The sequence below is a fragment of the Mya arenaria genome, chromosome 3 (genome assembly GCF_026914265.1).
Source record: "Mya arenaria isolate MELC-2E11 chromosome 3, ASM2691426v1".
Classification (NCBI taxonomy): domain Eukaryota; kingdom Metazoa; phylum Mollusca; class Bivalvia; order Myida; family Myidae; genus Mya; species Mya arenaria.
Window position 1 is genome coordinate 76482637 of NC_069124.1, and position 25055 is coordinate 76507691.

Below are 25055 nucleotides of genomic sequence, written 5' to 3' on the forward strand. Positions count from 1 at the left end.
CTTGTGCAAGAACTGTAACTTTGGTTTGCCTTATTTATGTATTTTCCCGTGTAAGCAAGAGACATATTGATTTAGTGCTGTCTGTCTGTCACAAAACTTTGTCCCTTGTAAAACTTAAAGTTGTACTGAAACCTGAAAGAAGTGTTTAATATAAACTGTAGACTAATGTTTTACCAAAATAGGTCTCTTTGAATTCCTTCATAGCCTTGACTCGACATCATCCATCACCAACTTCAAAATATTTACATGGTAGATCTGTTTGTGGGCCCGCTGTGATACTTTGTACTTTGTTTATGTTCTATTGTTTCCGGGGTAATGGACAACCTGGTTTCACTATGTACTCGTATGGAAATAATTTAAATTTTACAGCACGTGTTTGAATTGAAATAATGCATTTATTCTAGAATGCCGTTTTAATGTTATATTTCCACATCTGGGCAGCTTATAAACCGCCACAAGGAACGACGGCCAGATATTTATTTTTAACACGTGTTCAACTTTTTGTTTTTCGATATGAGTATTGCACTCTCGCGTGTAATCACATTGCCACGTCGTGCGTTTATGTTATGGTAATAAGTTTACGATGAACTGTATATGCTTAAATGAACAATAAATGTTCTGTTCTTATCTGATAACACTTTATCTCAAATATTCTAATGAAATGTTCAATATAACAGGTTATTGAATGTTAAGCTGGTTCACAAATATTTAATATGCTTTTAAATGGATAAAATGCTAAGATAACTTACTGGATGCGGTGTGCATCATTTTGCAATTGATGTGTAATTATCAAGTTTGGTTTGGGTTGTTATTTTATTAAAGACAGAAAAGGGTTATGGAAATTTACTTAGTGTTGCAAAATGCACACATACTGATTCCAGGTTTAACCATTTAAATTATCATGATGATACCGTGTATAAAGAATGTATTCCTTACTGATATTATAACTTTCGATTATTGTCCGATAGTAAATCGAAATGCTTGGTCCAATTCGATTCGATTATCGATCGCAAATGGAGTCCGATTTTCAAACACTAGTACACATGACGAATCATTCAGGATATTACTTGTTTTTGGGATGCCGTGAGCAGTGTTGCTATGATTGCAAAAATATAAACCGACGGGCACTAGGGCCGGTGTTATCAGGTCCAAATGTTTTGCGAGTATTTAATTACTTTCACGCTGGATTTCATATATGAAGCAGTGGGATACTGGCATTTTGAGATAATGGTCGTTTTCCTTCATGCAGACTTCAACTGCCAGTTTTGAGGTCCATTTTTATTTTCTAAAATGCCTTTATGATGTTAACCATCCAAACTAACCATTAACAATTCCATGGTTTTCTTTGTGTTTATTATCACAAACATGGTTCCTGAAAACATGGTTCACCAGTTGCCCAACATGGTTTTAAGTGTAACACTGACCTCAGACTAAACCCTCGTTTTACAAACAGATGGCTTTAAGTCTAAGATTTAAAAATGCTTAACAAAGATTTCTGAAACGCATGTATTAAACTTATCATCTGAGCTCACTCATTACTACAAGTTATAGAAGGCAGAAGGATATACCTCTTATTGACTAGTACATCATCAAAGCAAACACATCAGGCACTAATTTCTCCAAACATCTTGAGCTCTTTATAACAGGATTAAGCTAAGCTCACTTTTTGTTTTGTTATCATTTGTGCAATATTTACATTCTTAATAGCCTTAAGACCTTAGAAGGAAATTAGTTCATAATAATAATAAAAATGTATTTTTTATATAGTAAAATCAAGGTGAAGTAGGAAATGAGGCTAACTGAAATAAGCTACTTAAGCCTGTTACTCTTAAGAACTCTCCAGAAATTGGGGCAAAAAGAAAAAGACACATGCAACCGTTATTTAAAAAGCTTCAATTCAACTTAACATATACGAAACTGTCACACAAGGTATCTTGAATCAAGGGCTTTAAACAGATAGATTATCAAATCACAGGCGGGCAGAAGCAATCTGTTTATAAGTTTTCCTAGCCCATATATACTATGTACCAGTACACTATGTGTAAAGTATATACATATATACCGAGTATATTGTATAGATAGGCTAGGAAAACTTAAAAATAGGTTGTTTTTGCTCCCTATATATAAAATGGGTGCAATTTTAAATCAAATAGATATTTCTGCACTTAAAATATTTACCTGAAATAAAAACTTATTCTTTCAAAATAAATTCAGACCGAAAAAAAGAAACTAAATAAATGAAAAGAAATACTTATGATAAAAAAATCTGTATGTTTATAAAATCATACATATAATTATGAAATGTTAACATCATGGCACCCAACAACTGTCAGTCTATTGCAACTGATATACTGTTTTATAAGTTAGATAAAATAAAAAACAACAGCACCGAGACATGAACCTCAACAGCACAATCTTCAACCCAAACCTCTTCAGTTTTTCAGTCAAACAAGGGACATTATTCCACAAGAGTTTCAGGCCTTGTTATGCATGAGTGTATTGTCTCTGAAAACAAGAGCATTAAGTTTCATTTGAATGTATTGCATCAACACCAATAAAGGTAAATGCAATACAACCTCAAATCAAAAATGATTTTTGAAATGGCAAGAATGCCATTTAAATAGAATAAAAAGAAGTTTCGAGAACCTTTTTGACATTTACACTCTAAGGTCTGTTGATAGACCATAAGCATTTGAACAAATATTGATTTAAATTCACTTTCAGTAAGTCTCACAGAAATGTTATCACATTAGGGGTGGTTAAAATATTTACTACTTCAACAAAAACACTTATTATGCACAAATTAAACTCCAGGTAATAAATACTAAAATTGACTATCAACGGCAATATATAAAGTTGTTATACCCATTCTTCTGAAGTGGAATTGTTTATTAGACTAAAGTTCTTTAATACTCTTACACAGACTATTATTTGAAAATCCTACAAATCTTCTTTATCATGACACATTGTTGATACAAGCGCCAAAGTCCTTTCCCCCATTCTCATCTGTATCAACTGAAATTCTATGTCTACCACCATTTGTTGATATTTTGCCATTTTCACAAGTACGTATATTATCAGCACCTCTTTTACATGTATCAGCCAAGACAGAGTTATTGGACATTTTCTGGTTTTGTTCTCTTGGTGATTGTTTACAGTCAATGTTGGCACTGTTCTGTATTAGTGTTGATCTTAAGTCTTGCATATCTGCAGCAATTGACTTGGACAAACAGCTGGAACTTTGGAATGAACCTTGCATATTAATACTGGATCTGAAAGATAGTGAAATAAATGAATTTTAGAAAATGCCCATATTGGAGTTTTACCCTGTTATTTATCTAGGTTTCAGTATCCAACCAATATACATTTTTTCAACTAACCAATATACATTTTTTCAACTAACCAATATACATTTTTTCAACTAACCAATATACATTTTTTCAACTTACTATAACAAACAACAGATTGAACAATAGGAAATACATTAAAACACTTCTAAGGTTATAGAGGAACCCACATTTAAAAAAAACAAAAACGTTTTTATATACAAGAAAAAAACATTCAGTCGTAGTAGTAGCAGTAGTTTTATTCGTGCATTATGTCAATAACAGTACATTTTACATCAATATAAGATATATCACATATTGTATTTGCATGATATTTAGAGTCCTTATAAGTTATATCACAGAAAGTTTAACATGAAATACATAATACTAGATCTACTAAAACAAGAATTACTTCTGGTGTTAATGATAGAGCTATCTAATTTATTACCAAATAAAGTAGTCAATAGCTGATTTTCTGTTATTTAGTAAGTCATTCTTTCAATGGAAAGCCATTGCCATATACAGAAAGGAGCCAAAAAAGTGAACGCACCTGTTGTGTCTTAGGTGACTGCGTACAAGATGTCCTGCTGCAAGGGCAGCCATTAGGGAGAGCTCTCCGGCCAGCACCGTAGCACAGACAACACGTGCCAGCTGCTGGGCATTGTTACCTGGGGCACTGTCACATGAGCCCTGAACTCCCAACATCTGGAGGGGAAGGGAATAGGGCAATGAAATAAGTTTTAATTGTATTGACTGTTTTATATTTGGCTATGATTAATAGAACAAGAACGCTGCTAAGAAAACATCAATGCTTGTGCTTTTTTCAGTTGAAAAAGGAGCACAACTTATCAATTATTAAATCCAGAGTCATGGTCCTTGCATGTACATACAGTCAAAGGTAACATGTGTTTAAAGTTTCATGTGCTAATCTTTGATTTTTAAATAGAAATGGCCAAGTTTAAGCTTTTGCATGTCTTTTTCAAACTATAACGAGGCATAATTGGACAATAATTACAGCCAGAGTTATGGGCCTAGCTACATAATGTGTACATATGTGCACATAAACACATAAGTAGCATGTGTACAAAGTTCCTTGGGATTATCTTTGAATCTCATTGAGTAATGGCCAAGCTTGGTTTGTGCATGACTTTATTATCGCACTATCAAGGGACATAACGTGACAGTATTTAAAGCTACAACTATGGGCCATCCTACACATGTGCATTCAAACTTCACCCAGTGTTACTTCCCTTACAGTACAGTAATCATTGCCACCAGGGAAATCATGTTACCATATCTACTATGCAAATGCTCTTTAAATCTAAATATTTTTTTGTACTTCAACCTTAATGCCCAATGTGATAAGAACTACATGTATCCAAAAATAATAGAAGAAAAAACAATAAAAAATAAGTTCATATTAAAGTTAATAAAGCTAAAATCCAGCTATACACGCTCATGGTGGCAGAGATCTATCCTGTTTGTCAGGGGAGATCAATGCATGGGAGATTGATGTGCATTCTGTTACTAGTAACATGTGGCAATGTTTCATGTGAATATCTTAAACATTTTTTAGTTATAGCCAAGGTTGGTATTTCCATGATGATCTCTCACCTTGAGGCAGGCTGCCTGTGGTGGCAGGATGGTTCCTCCTCCAACGGTCCCCACCTCAAGAGAGGGCATGGAGCACGAGATGTACAGGTCCTCACTCTTCTCCCCCGTCACCTCCATCAATGTGATACAGTTACTGCTAGCAACCACCTGGGCAGGGTCCTGCAGGAATGACATAGAATAATTGTATAGTGATACTCGAAAATATCTTATATTCAAATATCATGCAATGTAGCTTACAACACAATGATAAAAATAATAATGATAGAGATAGCTCAAGATCAAATGTTATGATTATCTCATCAAATGAAGATTAACTGTTAATATAAAAACACTTCAGAATCAGCACTCATGAGAAAATTTTCAAATAAACACTCTGTAATCTATCACTCGTTTATAACAAATCCCACGTAAGTGTTTACCTGTCCAGTTGCAATAAACATGGCTGTGACAATGTTGGCAGCGTGAGCATTAAACCCACCGATGCTGCCGGCCATGGCAGAGCCAATAAGGTTCTTGTTGATATTTAACTCCACTAGGTCCTTGACAGTTGTCTTCAGCATGGACTGGACCACCGGGCCTGGGATCACTGCATCGCACACTACAGACTTACCCCGACCCTCAATCCTGCAAACAAAGAAAATCTACAAGAGTTTTGAAGATATTAAGATACGATTTTCAAGACAATTTTAATGCACTATACAGCAGTGATCCACAGAAGCTTTGAAAAGCTATTCCATATAAGAATGTTCATTACATTTAATGCAACTATGGAATACCCCTGATAGTACAGAGATGACACTGTTGATTGGTCAAATTGCAGTAAAGGGGAGATAAATAATGTAATTGATTGCTGCTGCTGTTCAACCAGCCAAACTTATAATACATTCAATTGTCTTGGTAACACTGTTTTTTCTGTGTTGTTGTTGAATTTTACTAGAGAAGTTTGCAAATAATGAGTGTAAATATAAACATTCAGTATATTATAATTGTGGTTCATCTGTGTATGAAACATTTAGTCAGTAGATGGATAATCGTGAAGTTTTATATACTTCAGTAACCGTGTGTAGATCAAATGTTTTCTTACACCGATGAACCAAAATACCCAAACATATCCAATTCTTAAATACCGGCACACACCAGTTGATAGCCGATGGCTTCTTGTCTGTACAAAAATTTCCACTGAGGCTTATAATCTCCATTGTGGGAAAGTCTGTCTGGAGGGATTGGAGACATTTCTCAACACCCTGTGAAACAATCAGGAAAATTAATATGTATCAGAAAAGGAAGTGAATTGAGAAAATACCTGGGGTATGTAATTTTTTTAAATGTTTGCACCATGCAATAAAAATGCAAAATCAGATTAAAACAAACTATAAAACAAGAGCTCAAAAAAAAGTAAAATACAAGAAATGCTGCGATGCGACATAACCAAGTTTTCAATGATTGACAGAACTTCAACCTTTGTTGTGAGATTCAGTTTTAACTGTATATTCTATTTCTATTAACAGTGACCTTGACCGTTGGGTCGTCAAGTTTTGCGAAGTATTAAGTCAATTAAATTAAGGATATAGAAGTTACTTAAAAAAATCCCAACCTGCCCTAAAACTTAAGTCAATCAGGGGCCATAATTTGTTCAAAGGATAATATGAAATTATGTAACCTCATTGTGTGATAGTCCTGAACGACTGTGTCTAGCTAATATCTATTTGTACATTACCTTTGACAGCATGTTCATTCCCATGGCGTCACCGGTGCTAGCCGTGAAGCGAATATACAGGAGTCTCCCTGCCTGAGCTGTCTGTATATGCTGCAGTTGGGCAAACCTACACATGGGAAGAGCAATCATCATTTAAGAAGGTTGTTTTGAAAAAAAAGATACTGTCATTAGAAATACTGTTATACAGTCAACAACAAACATTTTTGTTTCAACAAATCTGAAGTATACAATAGTTATCAATATATTAAATCAACATCTAATTCTCAAACCAAACTTCTTTAAGTCTTTTATATTCTGAAAGTAATGTAACTGTTACATGTTTAACATTGAGCCACTAACCTGCTGGTGGTACTGAAGACTTCACTTAGTCTGTCAAAACTGTCAGTTTTCTCCAACCACAGCTTTAGTTCACTGCATCCAAAAACAGTTTTTTGTTAAACAATTTGCACAATGGAATAAATGATTATACAAATATGTTATCAAGAAAAAGTTCATCTACACAAGCATTTTTACATGCTGCCATGCTTTAGGAAAAAGGGAATGCCATTAAGACCCATATAACTTGTGATATTATTATTATTCAAGTCTTAAGTTCCAACACAATATTATTTACCAGGCCTTGCGTGCAGAGGGGAACCTGACAACTGGTCCCCGACACATCCCGTCCCCTAACAACACACTTTGTACACCACCACTCTGCTGCAAGGCAAACAGGACACATGAACAACCATTGATACATGACATGATCAAAAGTATTTCAATAGTAAGATATTGGTTAATGTAAAATAAAATGTTTAAAAAAATTATATTTCATATCAAAATCTCTTCTAACAATTAGCATGATTGTTTAATGAAAATTCCATTTGGAACTACAAATTTCGAAATTACTTATCAATCTATATATACTAAGTGTAACTCACACTGAGTGCCCTGCAGCCCCTGTTTGTGCTGGCGACCAAGCATCCCTCTGTGGTTGCCATAGGGACCATGTACTCGTGCCCGTCCAGCAAGAGGGGACCGGCCACGCCCACAGGAACCGGCATGTAGCCCACTACATTCTCACAACACGCACCATTAACCTGCCAAGTAGGAGTTTTCATTTTGACAAACCTACATTGTAAAATAATATTTCAGTTGATGTAAAAAAATGTCCATTTAAATCCTCTTTATTCTACACAAAACAATCAGAAGATTGAAAAAAAAGTCAAAAATATAATTAAATAATAATTATTAAAATAAAATGTTTACAATAAAGAAAACATACATATGAATATTCATAGTTTGAGTATGGCAGTTTATCCATGGCTTCATCTTGTTTGATTTTGTCTGTGATGATCTGCCGGCGTATGGAGACCCCGCGTTCACTATCCCCCAGGGTTTTCTCCAGCATGTAAGGTTGGATGTGACGGGTGGATACTAGAAGCTTAATCTCCTCATCTGTCAACTCACTCACGCCATTCTGCAGACATAATGTAAAGATTAAATTTTTATTTACAAGCATATTTTTAAACCACTACAAAAATCTTGAGAATCTATTAACAAATCAGTGTCTTATGAAAAAATGTCCATATGGATAATATTCTAAGACCATTCTTTTCACATTGACACAATAACATACTATAGGAAGTCTAAACATTCATTCCCAAATTTGAATCCAACTTCTAACCTATGCTTGTATGGCATCTTACAAGGGGAGAAATAATTACCTACTGACCTGTACTTGTATGCTGTCTTACAAGGAGAGAAATAATTACCTACTGTCCTGTACTTGTATGCCGTCTTACAAGGGGAGAAATAATTACCTACTGTCCTGTACTTGTATGCTGTCTTACAAGGGGAGAAATAATTACCTACTGTCCTGTACTTGTATGCTGTCTTACAAGGGGAGAAATAATTACCTACTGTCCTGTACTTGTATGCTGTCTTACAAGGGGAGAAATAGTTACCTACTGACCTGTACTTGTATGCTGTCTTACAAGGGGAGAAATAATTACCTACTGTCCTGTACTTGTATGCTGTCTTACATGGGGAGAAATAATTACCTACTGACCTGTACTTGTATGCTGTCTTACAAGGGGAGAAATAATTACCTTCTGACCTGTACTTGTATGCCGTCTTACAAGGGGAGATATAATTACCTACTGACCTGTACTTGTATGCCGTCTTACAAGGGGAGATATAATTACCTACTGACCTGTACTTGTATGCCATCTTACAAGGGGAGAAAATACCTACTGTCCTGTACTTGTATGCTGTCTTACAAGAAGAGATATAACTACCTTCTGTCCTGTACTTATATGCTGTCTTACAAGGGGAGAAATAATTACCTACTGACCTGTACTTGTATGCTGTCTTACAAGGGGAGAAATAATTACCTACTGACCTGTACTTGTATGCCATCTTACAAGGGGAGATATAATTACCTACTTCCCTGTACTTGTATGGCGTCTTATGAAGGGAGAAATAATTACCTTCTGACCTATACGTGTATGACGTCTTACAAGGGGAGAAATAATTACCTACTGACCTGTACTTGTATGCTGTCTTACAAGGGGAGAAATAATTACCTACTGACCTGTACTTGTATGCCGTCTTACAAGGGGAAATATAATTACCTACTGACCTGTACTTGTATGCCGTCTAACAAGGGGAGATATAATTACCTACTGACCTGTACTTGTATGCTGTCTTATAAGGGGAGAAATAATTACCTACTGTCCTGTACTTGTATGCTGTCTTACAAGGGGAGAAATAATTACCTACTGACCTGTACTTGTATGCTGTCTTACAAGGGGAGAAATAGTTACCTACTGTCCTGTACTTGTATGCTGTCTTACAAGGGGAAATATAATTACCTACTGACCTGTACTTGTATGCTGTCTTACAAGGGGAGAAATAATTACCTACTGACCTGTACTTGTATGCTGTCTTACAAGGGGAGAAATAATTACCTACTGACCTGTACTTGTATGCTGTCTTACAAGGGGAGAAATAATTACCTACTGACCTGTACTTGTATGCCGTCTAACGAGGGGAGATATAATTACCTACTGTCCTGTACTTGTATGCTGTCTTACAAGGGGAGAAATAATTACCTACTGTCCTGTACTTGTATGCTGTCTTACAAGGGGAGAAATAATTACCTACTTCCCTGTACTTGTATGGCGTCTTATGAAGGGAGAAATAATTACCTACTGACCTGTACTTGTATGCCGTCCTACAAGGGGAGAAATAATTACCTACTTCCCTGTACTTGTATGGCGTCTTATGAAGGGAGAAATAATTACCTACTGACCTGTAATTTTATGGCGTTTTACGTAGGGCAGAAATACTTACCTACTGACATGTACTTGTATGGCGTCTTACGAAGGGGCGAAATACTTACCTACTTACCTGTACTTTTATGGCATCGTACAAGGGGAAAAGTAATTCTTTACTAACCTCTGTCTTTAGAATATTGCTGCATTCCTGCACAGGCCTAGGACCCTGTATACTGGTGAGCCTACGAAGTGGAGATAGCCCGGGTATGGCGCAGGTCTGTACTGGGCGGCTTTCTCTTTCAACCCCTACCTCTTCATAGTCACTATCATCACCTCCAAGGGAGAAAGATGTGCGTACATCCTCCTCCAGCTCTGCAATGGTTGTTAAAAACATCTTCACTGATAGTGGCCAGCTTTGATGGCATTATCATTTCAGTGCCGGAATCCACACAGATGGTTTTAGTAAAAAAAAATATCAAAAGAAATTAAATCACACAAATGACAATTACAATGTCAATTTCAATCAAACAATGTTTTGCTTAACTTAACTCATCAACATCTTTTCAAAGTTTTCATTCAGTTGTTCTCTAACATATATTCTTTATATAATTTAAATGTCATAGTTTTAAAATTAACTACTTCTTAATAAACTAGGGATGCAAACAAATATATTCGATCAAACTATTGATATTCCAATGCCAAAATCAGTATTCGAATAGTCGATGTTTTTGTTTGATAAATGAAATAATAAATCTTTTGCCTACAACTGTGTTGTTGTATATAATTGGATTGTCTTGTTTTTACGATTGACCCCTTATGCCTGAGGCTTGAACGTAATCACACTATACATGCGTCATATGTCAATTAGGGACATATCGTCGGGGGCTATAAACAGTACAAGTTATTTTACAAAAACTGGCTAAAAGACAAGTGACAACATACAATTTTCAATTATTTTCGGTAAAGTTTTATGACCATTAATAGATGATATACTGATTTGGCAACCAATCGTCATGGATGTCAATTTCCCTGTGCAATATTGCTCAAATCGCCGTAATGATATGAATGACATGTGCTAGTTATGTGCTCTAAACTGTTTTCCATGTTTCCATAAGACGTTCGTGCTTTGAAATGTATAAAAAAGCGTTTTAGGACGTTGTTGTACAATAGATGATTTAAAAGTTATTTTCGTTTTATTATTTGACTAATACCGAGTAGGTTTGGTTTTTCCATAGTTATATTTAGTAGAGATCAACCACAGAACGAGGCTGCTCATCCTACAGAACGACCCGTTGGTGAATCACATCATTCAAACGGGAATTAACACTCTTTGCTTTGTTCAGTGGAATTGAAAATAGTTTTGCATTTTTGTTTGTTCAAAAGCTATTGCTTTTGTTAGATTTTTTTTGTAAACAGGAATTTCAGAGCTATTTTTTGGAAAAATGCGGGTCCTTCGCATGTACCAGCTATGACGAAGAAGGGTTAAAATGCCCCGGCTATTACTATAGCAAATAATAAAAGTAGTCTACAACACTTCATTTTGGTAATCAAATATTCGATCGAAAGAATTACCGAATATTAGAATATCTATTTTGCCATTCGTTTGCATCCCTATAATAAACCAAAGGCAAAATGTCAATCCCCACATCCCCATACCGGTGTATTCGTCTGTCTGTGTGGCCACCTGGGTCCTGCTAAGGCTTTCCCGGAGTTTGAGGGTGTGTTTCATCTCAAATTCGTCAGTGTGTCTGTCCACCAGCACATACTTTATGAGCAGAACCATCCCCAGCAGCAAGGTGAGCCCATAGTCCACGTGCACCGCAAACAACCTGACAAGACATCACAAAGTAAATTGTAACAGTGAAAAAGTGTTTGGATTCATAAAAGTATTGCCTGATGTACATATAGTAAATACAAACCAAATATGCCTTTCACTTACAAGTGATTTAAAGCATACTACAAATCATATAGTCCAGTCGTATTGTTACAAAATTTTACCAAATTGTGCACTTTTGGTTAAAATTATGAAACTTTGCTATCAAAATGGTATGCTAAAATTTCAAATACATTAACTTATTAAAGCTTTCACACTCCTATTTCAGCTGAAGTTATCAACTTCAAACACATTCTTGATTCTTATTTTTTTTTTTAAATGAAAAAAAAATGAATATGTGCAGTTTAAATGTTTTCTGACAGGCCTACATTTTTTTTTATTTCTCGTAAAATACTGCAACTTAATATTGCTTGGATGTCATCCATGAATAATATTAGCTTCATCATTAAGTCTTATGTTCCTTTCAATACATACCAATAGCATTTTATTACAAAAAACAATGTTACTAAATACTATATTAACAAGTGCAATAATTACCTGTGTTCAGTCTGGACTGAAATTTGTTCATTTTATTTCTATTTTCAATCCAAGTCAGTAAAAATTGTAATACACAATCCTGTTTTGTCATCCACAGCATAGTGACAAGATCACAACCATCAGATTAATGTGACCATCTGCTTTGTTTCACTAAGTTGATTGGGGGGGTGGGGGGGGGGGGGGGGGTATGGTGCTTACCTATAGAGGTAGTACTGTACGACTGAGAGGTCTGGTTCCCTTGTTTCTGTGTGTTGGTCCACGAGGCTACTGGTGCCTGGAACCAATCTACCCGTGCCCAACCTGCTATGGAGGTGGACCACTGCCAAGCCTGCACTCTGTTACAAAATACACAGGTCATGTATATTTCTGTTAAACCAATTCATTTGCAAAATCTATAAGTAAAACCTGTGATTATAATATCTGTAATAACAGAATATTTTAGAAAAAAATTAAAATCAAAAGCTATATTGGTGAACAAATATGACTTATCTATTGACTTTACCATGCCATAGTAACGTTTACAATTATGTAGCATAGTTCTGCTCACCATGATGATTTTGACCCTCTGGAGGACTGGGTTAGGCTTATTAGCTTCATGGTCCTGTTTCAGTTCAACAACAAGATGTTTGTATTTGGACACTCCCGTCCGGGATGGGCCCATCTCAAGGGACAGCTAAACCAATAGTGAGATGTTTTTAGATCATTGTAGCCTGAATACATCATAGAATCAAAGACTTCTGTCATCTTGGGGAATTAAAATACTAACAAGACATACAACAGATGGATTCTAATAAATATAAACCAAACTAAAAACACATCAAAGAAGCTCACCTCCAGCACCAGGGCAAGACAGGCAGGATAAAATGTCATGAAAGCTACATAGTTTGCCACTACGGATAGGCATCCAAAACTACACATGGTCACCAACTGCTGGGCACCTGGAAAAGGTAGAAAATGTTGTTTCAATCATCATCATCATCATCATCATCATCATCATCATCATCATCATCATCATCATCATCATCATCACCATCATCACCATCATCACCATCTTCAATGACTGCTTTACCCTTAACTGAGTACACTCACAATTCTTGTGCACACATGTATTCTTAAAGATGAGTTACAAAAGTGTTGCTAAGGTCAAAATTTGAAAATGGGGATATATAAAATTTATTCAAAGTTGTAGGATACACAACAACTGTATTTTTTCTCACAAGTCACAAAATTTTCAAACCGAATCTATTCAAAGTCGCCTTAAATCTCACCGGAGATAGTTCCCAGTCCGATGGCGAGTGTCTCGACCACAGCGTCCAGTGTAAGTGCAGGCCCAATCAGCTCAAGGGCCTGCCCAATGTTTGTTCTAATCTCCGCTCTATTTGACGCACTCAGAGCAAACACTGCCAGGGCACTAGCCTTTGTCAAGTCGACCAGGAAAAGGAAGAACGGCAAAACCTCACTGTGAAATTAAATAGAGTCACATTCAAACAAGAATACAGGGAAATAGACAGAGAAAGTATAGGTGACATTGTCTCATGAAGTCCTGTTGAGTTTACGTTAACAACAGAAACAAAATTCAACCAACAGATAGGATTGCAAAACAATCTTATAACAATGTGTACAATTAAATTAGCTATGACTGCCTTGTAAGGCATGAAACCTTACACAAATGAAAACATCACTTTAAATGTTATTTAAGAATTATATGCTATTATGACTTTGTTAACTTTAAGCATAGCACCTGACAGTTATTTTCTTTACTGTTTATGGCTGTGAAATGCCTAACAATGAAATATCCTGGATGCTAAAAGGTATCTGGCATTTAAAGGTTACTCACTACAGGCTCGTGATTGTGTTTCCAAACAACTTCACAAAGGCAATGCAAAACACAAAGCTGGAGAAGATGGTGAATATACCGGAAATTCCTGAAAACAATTCATGTTAGAACATAAATAAAACAAGAGCTGGCACAGAGACAGCGTGCTCAACTATTCCACCGCTTTTCAGTGTAAGGATTGAAAAGTTTTGGCGAAACATGCATGGATCACTGTTAGATTAGATTTCAATGCAATACATGATGTGTAGAGATATTAACATAAATGTGGTAACATGCAAAATTTTATCCAGAATTTTTGAGTGTAATAATAAAGGGTCATTATTTGCAAAACACAGTTATCTAACTTGATGATTCAATTAGGTTGGGTGGTTGAATACCATTGTATAAAGTCTCAATGCAATACATCAAATAGTTGCTGAGATATTATCCTATGTGTGCTAACATGCAAGACCTTAACCAGAATTTCTAAGTCGCATAATAAAGGGGCAAAAATTATATAATCTGAAAGATAGAGTTATCTTACTTGATTAAATAGGAAGGTTAAATGGTTGGGAGCCTGTGTGTAAAGTTTCATGCAATACATATGTATTTGCTGAAGCATTGAATAAAAAAGGGGCCATTATTTGAATTTAATGCAAACTAGAATTATCTTACTTGGTTATTTAAGTAGATTGGATGGTTGAGTACCATTTTATAAAGTCGCAATGCAATTCATCCAGTAGTTGCTGAGATATTAACCTATGTGTGCTTACATGCAAAACCTTAACCAGAATTTCTGAGTCAAATAAAGGGCAATTATTTGCTTTAAATGCAAACTAGAGTTATCTAACTTGGTAAATTAAGTAGGTTGAGTACCATTGTATCAAGTATCAAGTCTCAATGCAATACTTCAAGCAGTTGCTGAGATATTAACCTATGTGTGCTTGCACGCAAAACCTTAACCAGAATTTTTAAGTCAAATAATAAAGGCCTATTATTGGCATTAAATGCAAAGTAAAGTTATCAGACTTGGTTAATTAAGTAGGTTGGATGGTTGGGTACCATTTATAAAGTCTCAATGCAATACCTCAAGTACTTGCTGAGATATTAACCTATGTGTGCTTGCAAGCAAAACCTTAACCAAGGGCCGACGCTGACGCTTGGGTGAGTAGTATAGCTCTCCTTATTCTTCGAATAGTTGAGCTAAAAAATGGTTATCATAGTAATAGGTTTTTGGATGATAAATATATCTTTTAAGATTACATTATGCAGGTTATAGGGTGATGATATATCTTTTTAAGATTACATCCTGCAGGATAATTTACCTAAAAGTATCTTATTATTACTTAAATTGATCACAAACATTACACTACATGGAACTTGGAAAGATATATTAATAATTTCATATATAGACAAGGTCAGTACAGAAAAAGGTCAGTGCACTCTACACGTTGTCTTGATGTGTCCAACACATGTGGCAAGTTATTTTAAAATCTGTCCATGCAAGAGAAAGTTACAGCCTGGACAAGAGTTATTGAGCCAGACACAAGGATGGTTGGACGGACGGACGGTGCGATTTTAATATGCCCACCTTTGGGGGCATAAAAATGCTTACTTAGTTCCTATTCAAGTAGGTTATTTCAGAATAATATGCTAAAATAAACTAGATACCGTAATCTCATTTTAAATTTTATATTCATGATAATGAAACTTACCAAGCAGATGCTTTGAGCCAACTCGGCGAAGATTTCTAAATTGCATGTAGATGTAAACCAGAGCCATACATCTTGCAAATGACAGCACAATAACGTCTGACTTCCTGAGTGTCTGATATGAACAAGAAACAAAGAAGTTACATGTGTATGTTATCATAATTTCTCTATTAAATGTTACCTGACTGCAAAAAATTCATAATGTTCTAACTCAGTTATTTACATCACATTATTAAAACCTGATATATTATTAAATAGTCATTTAAGAGAACATAAAATTACTTTACTACAATAACTATTTACGAAAATAGTTCATTGCATACATACTTGAGCTTTTGCACACTCGTAATTCCATCCACAAGCTTGGTCCCTGTCCAGTGGGACAGTTGCACCCATGGACATTAAGCTGATAATCAATGTCATTGTAGCAACCACCACTTCCAGCGGATGAGAGGCACAGAACTCTCCATGCCTTCGGAATAATGACTGCATCTCAATCTGCATATTAAAGAAGCATTGGGTAACAAACTGTGTTACACTGCTGACATTTACTTATGGGCCATTCCTTTTGTCCAACAAATTTATACCAGATCTCCAATATTCCAAAAAAAATTCTATCCAGTGGCCAGTGGCATGCATTTCATAAAAATAACATGACTTTTCATAATAATTTGATACAGCTGATATCATCATCCAGGGTTGTTATATGATTCTTTCAAGTTTCAGGATTATGGCCTTAGCCTTGAAAAATAAACATTTCTAGAAATAACAATGACTAAAGCTTTCATTTTGGTTTAAAGAGGTAGGTAAGACAACAGTGTATATAGCTGTTGTCAAGATTTACCTGAAATTGTTGTCAAGATATGAATTTGTGTTAAAAATGTTATCATCCTTATTCTCCTGATAGCAGATTCAAATGCATACCGTAATATATATTATTTTGCTTTGAGAACCTGGAATAGAGTTAACATTCACCTTGCTAGGTTGGCGCTAGGAAAGAAATAGTAGCCAGATGGTAATGCCTTCCCCTTTAATTCCTTCATTTTAAGTGCACTAACTTAAGACTACACTTTAAACCTTCATGTATCCTTACTGGTAATTATTTGTTTTGAGTATAGAATTCCTTTTAAAAAACACACAAACAATGAATAAACTCAACAGTATGGTTCTAACAATCGGTTACTACAATACTAAATATACTACCATCCTATTACCAGACAATTCTTCTGTTATTTTGATTTTCTTCATGTTACCCACCTGAGTTTAATTCTTAAATAAAATTGCAACTCTTGAGTATAATTACTTATATTTCGAACAAGCAAGGGAGAAAATATCTATGAGCAGTATTGTGCTCCATCATATTACTTGAAATCCCTTTTGGTACAGCAATATCCAACCTTTTTCTGAAAGTTTTGATTCCATACTTGTCTTATGTCATTGTATTGATGGGATGGAATTGGATGTATTGATGGGATGGAATTGGATGTGTCGATGGATGGATGGGGTGGATGGATGGATGTATGTATGGGATGTATGGATGTCTATATAGCACATTAGGACCAATACATTTAGTTTTAAGATGGGATGGGATGGAATGGGATGGGTCGATGGATGGATGGGATGGATGGATGGATGTATGGGATGTATGGATGGATGGATGTCTATCTAGCACATTAGGACAAATACATTTAGTTTTAAGATAAACAAGAAACGCTGCAATGCGACGAAACCAGGTTTTTAATGATTGACAGAAAAACTTCAGCCTGGGTCTGTATTTCTATTTTTAGTAACAGTCACCTTGACCCTAGGGACCCCAAATACAATCCATTGAAAGGTATCCATAAACTCTTCCTTTATACCAAGTTGTGTCAAGATATGTCAACCCTAACTTAAGTTATTCAGTTTCAACCATTTTTCTATTTTTAGTAACATTGACCTTGACCTTGAATCTAGGGACCCCTATGCAATCCCATGAAAGGTATCCAAAAACTCTTCCTATAGACCAAGTTTGGTCAAGATATGTCAACCCTAACTAAAGTTATTCAGTTTCAACTGTTTTTCTATTTTTAGTAACAGTGACCTTGACCTTGACCCTAGGGACCCCAAACGCAATCCCATTGAAGGTCTCCATACACTCTTCCTAAAGACCAAGTTAAGTCAAGATATGTCAACCCTTACTAAAGTTATTCAGTTCCAACTGTTTTTCTATTTTTAGTAACAGTCACCTTGACCTTGAATCTAGGGACCCCAAATGCAGTCCAATGAAAGGTATCCATAAACTCTTCCTATAGACCTGGTTTAGTCAAGATATCTCATCCCTAACTTAAGTTATTCAGTTTCAACCGTTTTTTCTATTTTTAGTAACAGTCACCTTGACCTTCAACCTAGGGACCCCAATCGCAATTCCATAAAAGGTCTCCATAAACTCTTCCTATAGACCAAGTTAAGTCAAGATAAGTCATCCCTAACTAAAGTTCTTCAGTTTCAATCGTTTTTCTATTTTTAGTAACAGTGACCTTGACTTTGAACCTAGGGACCGCAAACGCAATCCCATGAAAGGTACCCATAAACTCTTTCTATAGAACAAGTTTGGTCAACATATGTCAACCCTTACTAAATTTATTCAGTTTCAACCGTTTTTCTATTTTTAGTAACAGTGACCTTGACCTTGACCCTAGGGGCCCCAAATGCAATCCCATGAAAGGTCTCCATAAACTCTTCCTATTGACCAAGTTTAGTCAAGATACAATGTATGTTATCCCTAACTGAAGTTATTCAGTTTCAACCGTTTTTCTATTTTTAGTAACAGTGACCTTGACCTTGACCCTAGGGACCCCAAACGCAATCCCATGAAAGGTCTCCACAAACTCTTCCTATAGACCAAGTTTAGTCAAGATATGTCATCCCTAACTAAACTTATTTAGTTTCAACCGTTTTTCTATTTTTAGTAACAGTGACCTTGACCTTGAAGCTAGGGATCCCAAGCGCAATCCTGAGACAGGTACCCATAAACTCTTCCTATAGACCAAGTTTGGTCAAGATATGTCAACCCTTACTAAAGTTATTCAGTTTCTTTCGGAGTTTGACACCGCCCGGCCGCCCGCCCGCCCGCCCGCCCATCTACCCACCTGAACAACGACGTTCGCCATTCTAATAACCAGGTTTCACTATGTGAAAATCTGGTTAATAAACCAGGATTACTGATGTACACAGTCAGTTACAGGCATTTTTTTTTAAAGTAGTCATTTTAAATAAAGTTTTCTTTAAAGTGTCACACCTTTTTCTTAGAATCCTGATATTTCTGGCATGTTTTTGTTAGATTTATTACTGATTCCATAATCTGTTTGATATAGGAAGGACACATCTAGAAGTTGAGAACAACCAAACAAGTAAATTTTCCTCATTGTTTAAGACAATGATGAAATGTGATATTCTAAAAATAAACACACACCAACAAATCTATAAATAGGATAAACATTTGGTATTTTTTGTATTCAAAAGCAGTTGATACAATTAATTAACAGATAAATATAAACACCGGTACTTTGATATAACGGACAAAAGTGTATCCAAACTTAACTCTCAATTCATGTGACATTTTATGCCTTTGAATGTATAAGAAAATGTAATATCCCTATTAAAGCAAATAAATGTTACATTATTACAAAGACACAACTCTACTCTTAAGTCTAAACCCATGAGTCCTTTTAAGCCTCAAGTTGAATGGATAAGCAAGAAACTTTAATATCCCCAAACTGACAAATGTTAAATTATTACAAAGACACAACATGACAACCTTTAACATACATACTTTTGTCCCACAAAAGGTTAATGTGTTTCGTCATTACAGGTTTTCTCACTTTCTGTTGACATTGACCTGCTCTTGTGTTAAATCGATAGTTTGTAATAAGGTAGTCAAGCCTTTTGGGGCATTATTTTTCGTCTTCATTGGTTGAATAAAATGTTGATTTCAATAAAAATCAACAGTTTAATATTCAGTAGATTAAAACTATTTTAAAATAGTTAAAATAAATACAAACATTTTGACAACAGACAAAATGTCAGTGACAAAAAATGGAAATGATAAAATTGGCACTGTGGTTGAATGTTATTGTTTTCTCTCTGATGCCTAACAAACGCCTAAAAGGTTACAAATGCAATGAAAGAGAAATTCAGAATATTACCTTGTGATTGTGTCCTCTACCATTTAATCATAAAAATAACCAAACAAGTCAATATTCTTTATTGTTTAAGACACTGATATGACATCTCTAAAAATAAAGACACCAACAAATCTATAAATAGATAATGGAAAGAAATGTTTGGTATTACAGGGATGATAACAGAGCAAAGTTGCCAATCCTGAAAATGTCTGCGTGGGGTTCAGGAGGCCGCTCAAGGCCCCCGATGGGTCCAGGGCAAAGCCCTGGTGGGGGGATAAGGGGGGCAAAGCCCCCCCCCCCCCCGAAGCTTTCCATATTTCAGGGATTCTAATACCCTTTTTTGCCTTAGAATAGTGTTCAATGAGTACACCTTTCGGTTTGGTAGATATAATTATGTTCAACACGAGACATCCACAATCAGAACAATTATCAGGAATCTTAGCAGTGAAGATTAACACCTTTGTCTTTAATTTTAAAGTCCGGAATTTTATCATCCCTGATATTATCACGGACCTATAAACCATGGATTGGCAACTCCCATCTGTGTTAATGCGATAATCTCAAACTCATGCGTCCAGCGGGATTTCATTCCGAGATCTTTCCGTGTGGTCATTTTCGAGACGTCCGACATCGGCCGAATACATACATGTAGAAAAACATTAATTAAATTTGACTGAAATGCGCGGTTCTTTCATTTGAGTTGATAATACTTCAATGGAATCTGATTAAAATCACAGTTATTAATTATAATTAAATCTATAACGAACAAGGCATTATTAGCAGAGCTGGCGGAAATAACCGAAGATCATTGTTAATCACCTATCGGAGATTCGGTGGAATTTTCTGATATTTGCCGAGCGTGTGCTAAGAATTGTGGGTAAATTAATAATTTCAGGGATGATAACAGAGCCAAGTTGCGAATCCTGAAAATGTCTGCGTGGGGTTCTGGGGGCCGCTGAAGGCCCCCGATGGGTCCAGGGCAAAGCCCTGATGGGGGAACAATGGGGGCAAAGCCCCCCGAAGCTTTCCGTATTTCAGGGATTCTCATACCCTTTTGCCTTCGAATAGTTTTCAAGGAGTACACCTTTCGGTTTGGTAGATAAAATTATGTTCAACAGGAGACATCCACAATCAGAACAATTATCAGGAATCTTAGCAGTGAAGTTTAACAAAGTTAAATAAAGTTAAATTTACTTTTTTTTTACCTGAAGTCACAGGCATTGGACATGTACCTGACATTTTGGTTTAGTTGTCCACTTCCCATAAAACTCAACTGGCTATGATCAAATGCCTGTGTATGAACAGTCTACACTGTGGGATGTTTGATTAATAATAATGAACAACATATCAATTATCATGCTTGCAAATGTTTATTGTAAAAGAGTTATTTATTCAATTTTTATGTATCATAAGAGTATTTATTCCATTTTCTGCACATTTGATGAGAATATAATGTTATTAATTATTATATATATTATTACAAGTTATATCCAAACGGGACTTAAATGCTTTGGCAGCGTAGCCGTTGTGGACATGGTGGACTTTGACGTATTCTGGTCCCCAAGCCAGATTTTTTCCCCTCATGGTGTTACATGAGTCCAGTAACACACAAACTAGATTGTCCCATGGCAGTTCAAGTCTCTCAAACAGGCTTTCAAATTCTATGAAAATTGATTCAGAATCAGCCCTTGTGATTTTTAAGGAGGCCAAATGTCTCAACACTAATTCTTTCACAATGCCAGAAAAATAGCTGCAACAGTTTTCTCATTGTTTGTGTTTGTTGACTTGTCTTAGTTGAAACAAAACCGAGATTCATTAACTCCTCCACATGTTCATCATTGAAATGGCTAGCCACTCCGTGTAAGTCATCTTGTATGATGCTGTACACCTTTGAATTTTAATTCGCTGAGAGCTTTTTATCTTTGGCAAGTGTCTTAAGTAAGACACACTACTGTGGTGCCAGGGAGCATGTTCAGCCATAAATCCAAGTATCATGGCCTCTGGATTGAATTGTCAGTCATTGACAGGATTGAGGAACAATTGGATGCACTGGCTGAGGTGTCTGTTCATCCCTGACTTTTGTAACCATACAGGTAAACATACCTGGAAATACAAATTTAAATCTCACTCAAACTGGGTCCTCAAGAAGTTTTGTTGAACTGTCTCAAATAGAAAATAAAATGACTGCCTCTACGTAATATATATTACTTCTACAAAATATTTATTCATTTTTTTTTTTTAAATTTGAACCAAACCAATTTTCATTTGAACCTCCCATTATGGTCAACAATTCTTCAAACATTATGAGAATAATAAAGAAACGGTTTACAGCGTAAACTTCAATCGGCCAAATAAAATTTGTAAAATAAAAATCGATTATTATGACACAATCCGAATCGAAATGTCCGAAATAATGCTACCGCAAAATTCATTCTCAGTTTGATCACTTTCTATTAACTTAAAAAGAAACGTTTCGGGAATTTCTCTTAAAAATAAATGGCAAATATAATCTTAAAATCGTCGAATCGATATTTTTAGAAGTTGGTGGTGGTCGGTTTTTTTCTTCTAATTTTCCAAAACCCGTTTATTCGTCTTCGTCGTCTGTCATATCCGGATACGACCATCCGGATACTGTCTTCTAGTCCCATCGGTAATTTCCGTAATCACCGGATGCTATCTTAACCAATCATATAGCTCGATTGCCAAGACGTAATTAGGTTCGTATATTTCCGGCTTTACACTTCCGGAAAACTCACCTTTCGTACCCATATTGTTCGAACTGAGATCGAATTGCTCCCTGTACCCCCCCCCCCCCCCCCCCCCCGAAAAAAAAACTCAACGGATTTACATTAATCTCAAAATCGATCCGTGAGGCCTTAAATCCGGAATTCCGGATTAATCCGGAGTTTTATCATCCCTGTAATTTCTCATCGTTTCACCGATATCGGGCAGTTGCCAGTCCATGGTTTATAGCACAGTTACTTGGTATTTGGACTGCATTTTTTGGCCAGTCGAGCGATTGGTCCCTGGGGTGATCTCTTGGATGGAGAATCATAAAACAAAAGTGTTCTAGTCAGGGGTGTAGAAATGGGCCGGGAGCCGGTAAAATAACCCGGTTACTTTAGCATCTCCACCCGGCTAATTTCCCCGCATCAACAAAAATAAAATCTGTTATTTTTTGTCATGGCTGTTCTGTTTACATCTGTTTAAAACCCTGATTGTTGGTATTGTTTAATTTGCTTTCCGCGCGTTCCGACTACAATACAGCAATAGCTCGATATGTGACGTCATTAGTCGCATCCCCCTCTGGGATGTTTTTCAAGTATTAGGTTTGGGTTTCCCAGTGTTCCGAATACAATAACATTAGCTCGATACATGACCTTATTAGTCGCATCCCCTCTGTGGATGTTTTGAAATAAATATTTTTTTCCAGACACAATAAAGCGTAGTAAGTATGCAACATGAACGTGTCTGGCCTTCTGTTAGTCCTATTACCATTTACGCAACAGTAAATTTTATATACGCATGTTAAACTTAACCAGGTGTAAACAAAATGAACAAGCTTGCGGTGATGTCACTGCTCAAAATAATCCATTATTTTGATGAATTTTACACGTACGTTGGGTGAAATTTAGTACGCTTTAAATGTCACAAAGTGTCCAGATATTTCTTTTGGTTATTAAAATGGAATAAGTTAGCTGCAGGTGAAATATCTAGAACCACAGAAAATGAAGTTAGATGTTTAATTTTCAGAGGTTAATAGTGATTCAGTGGCTGAAAGTATATAATTGGTAGAGAAGAAATTACATATTATTATTAGGAGGGAATAGCTAGCAAATGTCAAGGCATGTGGTCTGGAATGTTATAATATTATCCTGAATCTGAATTTGACAGTAGTTTGGTTCATTAGTTAGCCCTGACTGGTGGGTGGGTGGGGGGGGGGGGGTAGTACTCAGTTTCAGTATCATATTATAGTACATTTATGTTAAGGTTCCCTGTTACAAAATAAACATGCACCAGAAGACTAGAATGTTTGGTTAAAAAGGCTTAAATTCATCCCACAAGGGGCGTTGCCCCTTGACCCTAACAGGGGGAGGACACCCAGACCCCCCGCCTACTTTTAGGATATTCCCTGCTACTTGAATTAATTTCTACACCCCTGTCTAGTACTCTATGATACACGTAATAAACAAACAATCAACTTTTGTGCTTGTTGAGCGATTGCATCTTGGAGATAACTTCCTTCTGAACATGCATGCGACGTATACAGTTGTTTTATCGAAAAATTCTTGTTGATCTGAGCTCGTTTTCACACATATGTCTCAACCCGAAATCGGCTAACCTTCATAACTTGTGAATGATAAAGATTGTATGGAATTGTATAATATTTAATATGTAAAAATAAACGACAAAAAGTTGATTATATGTTTATTATGTGTATCGTAGAGTACTAAAACACATTTTTTTATGATTCTCAATCCAAGAGATCACCCTAGGGACCAATCGCTCGACTGGCCAAAAAATGCAGTCCAAATACCAAGTAACTGTGGTTTATAGGTCCGTGGTATTATTTGTAATAAAATGCAGAAAATATAATAAAAATAACAAATAGACGTAAATACCGATACCTTGATATAACAAACAAAAGAGGACAAGACACCTTACCGAGGCTAACGCATACCTCGAAATAATTACATAAATTATCGGATATGTGTGTATCCGAAATTTACTCTACTCTAAATTCATGAGACATTTTATGCCATAAGTTGAATGGATAAGATAGAAAAAGTTATATCTCCAAGCAAATAAATGTTACATTATTACAAAGACACAACATGAAAATCTTTAACATACAAACTTTTGTCTCACGAAAGGTTAACGTGTTTCGTCATTACGTGTTTCCTCACTTTCTGTTGACATTGACCTACTCTTGTGTTACATAGATAGTTTCGAATAAGGTAGTCAAGCTTTTTGGGGCACTATTTTTTTGTAATTATTTGTTTAATATAATGTTGATTTCAATAAAAATCAACAGTTTAATATTCAGTAGCTTAAACTATTTTAAAATAATTTATA

General features: G+C 35.8%; 1 protein-coding gene across 4 annotated transcripts; it reads right to left on the minus strand.

Annotated features, from left to right (window-relative positions):
- Positions 1-1336: 1336 nt before the first annotated feature.
- LOC128226934 (3-hydroxy-3-methylglutaryl-coenzyme A reductase-like) lies at positions 1337-24910 on the minus strand. Of its 4 annotated transcripts, none has more exons than XM_052937054.1 (20): positions 24838-24910; positions 16144-16314; positions 15820-15931; positions 14126-14213; positions 13557-13747; positions 13120-13226; positions 12836-12961; positions 12487-12623; positions 11574-11746; positions 10099-10289; positions 7922-8116; positions 7578-7736; positions 7271-7356; positions 6997-7068; positions 6658-6763; positions 6078-6184; positions 5360-5564; positions 4941-5099; positions 3877-4031; positions 1337-3272 (listed from the first exon to the last, which is right to left on the minus strand). In XM_052937054.1, the coding sequence occupies exons 2-20, from the start codon at positions 16306-16308 to the stop codon at positions 2957-2959; spliced, it is 2850 nt and encodes a 949-aa protein (XP_052793014.1). In that variant the 5' UTR covers positions 16309-16314; positions 24838-24910; the 3' UTR covers positions 1337-2956. The 4 variants fall into 4 exon arrangements, with proteins under 4 accessions (XP_052793014.1, XP_052793013.1, XP_052793015.1 ...); XM_052937053.1 differs by having other exon boundaries at positions 24834-24903; XM_052937055.1 differs by lacking the exon at positions 24838-24910 and adding an exon at positions 20001-20092.
- Between the last annotated feature and the right edge of the window lie 145 nt (positions 24911-25055).

What these genes read in the sequence shown, in the direction of transcription:
- LOC128226934 (XM_052937052.1), bottom strand. Translation starts at nt 19,153, where the DNA reads ATGGAATCAGTAATAAATCTAACAAAAACATGCCAGAAATATCAGGAT. An exon ending in CAAACTATGAATATTCATAT is followed by an intron (nt 7,737 to 7,921) that starts GTATGTTTTCTT and finishes CCTACTTGGCAG; the next exon opens with GTTAATGGTGCGTGTTGTGA. An exon ending in GTCTTCAGTACCACCAGCAG is followed by an intron (nt 6,764 to 6,996) that starts GTTAGTGGCTCA and finishes TCCCATGTGTAG; the next exon opens with GTTTGCCCAACTGCAGCATA.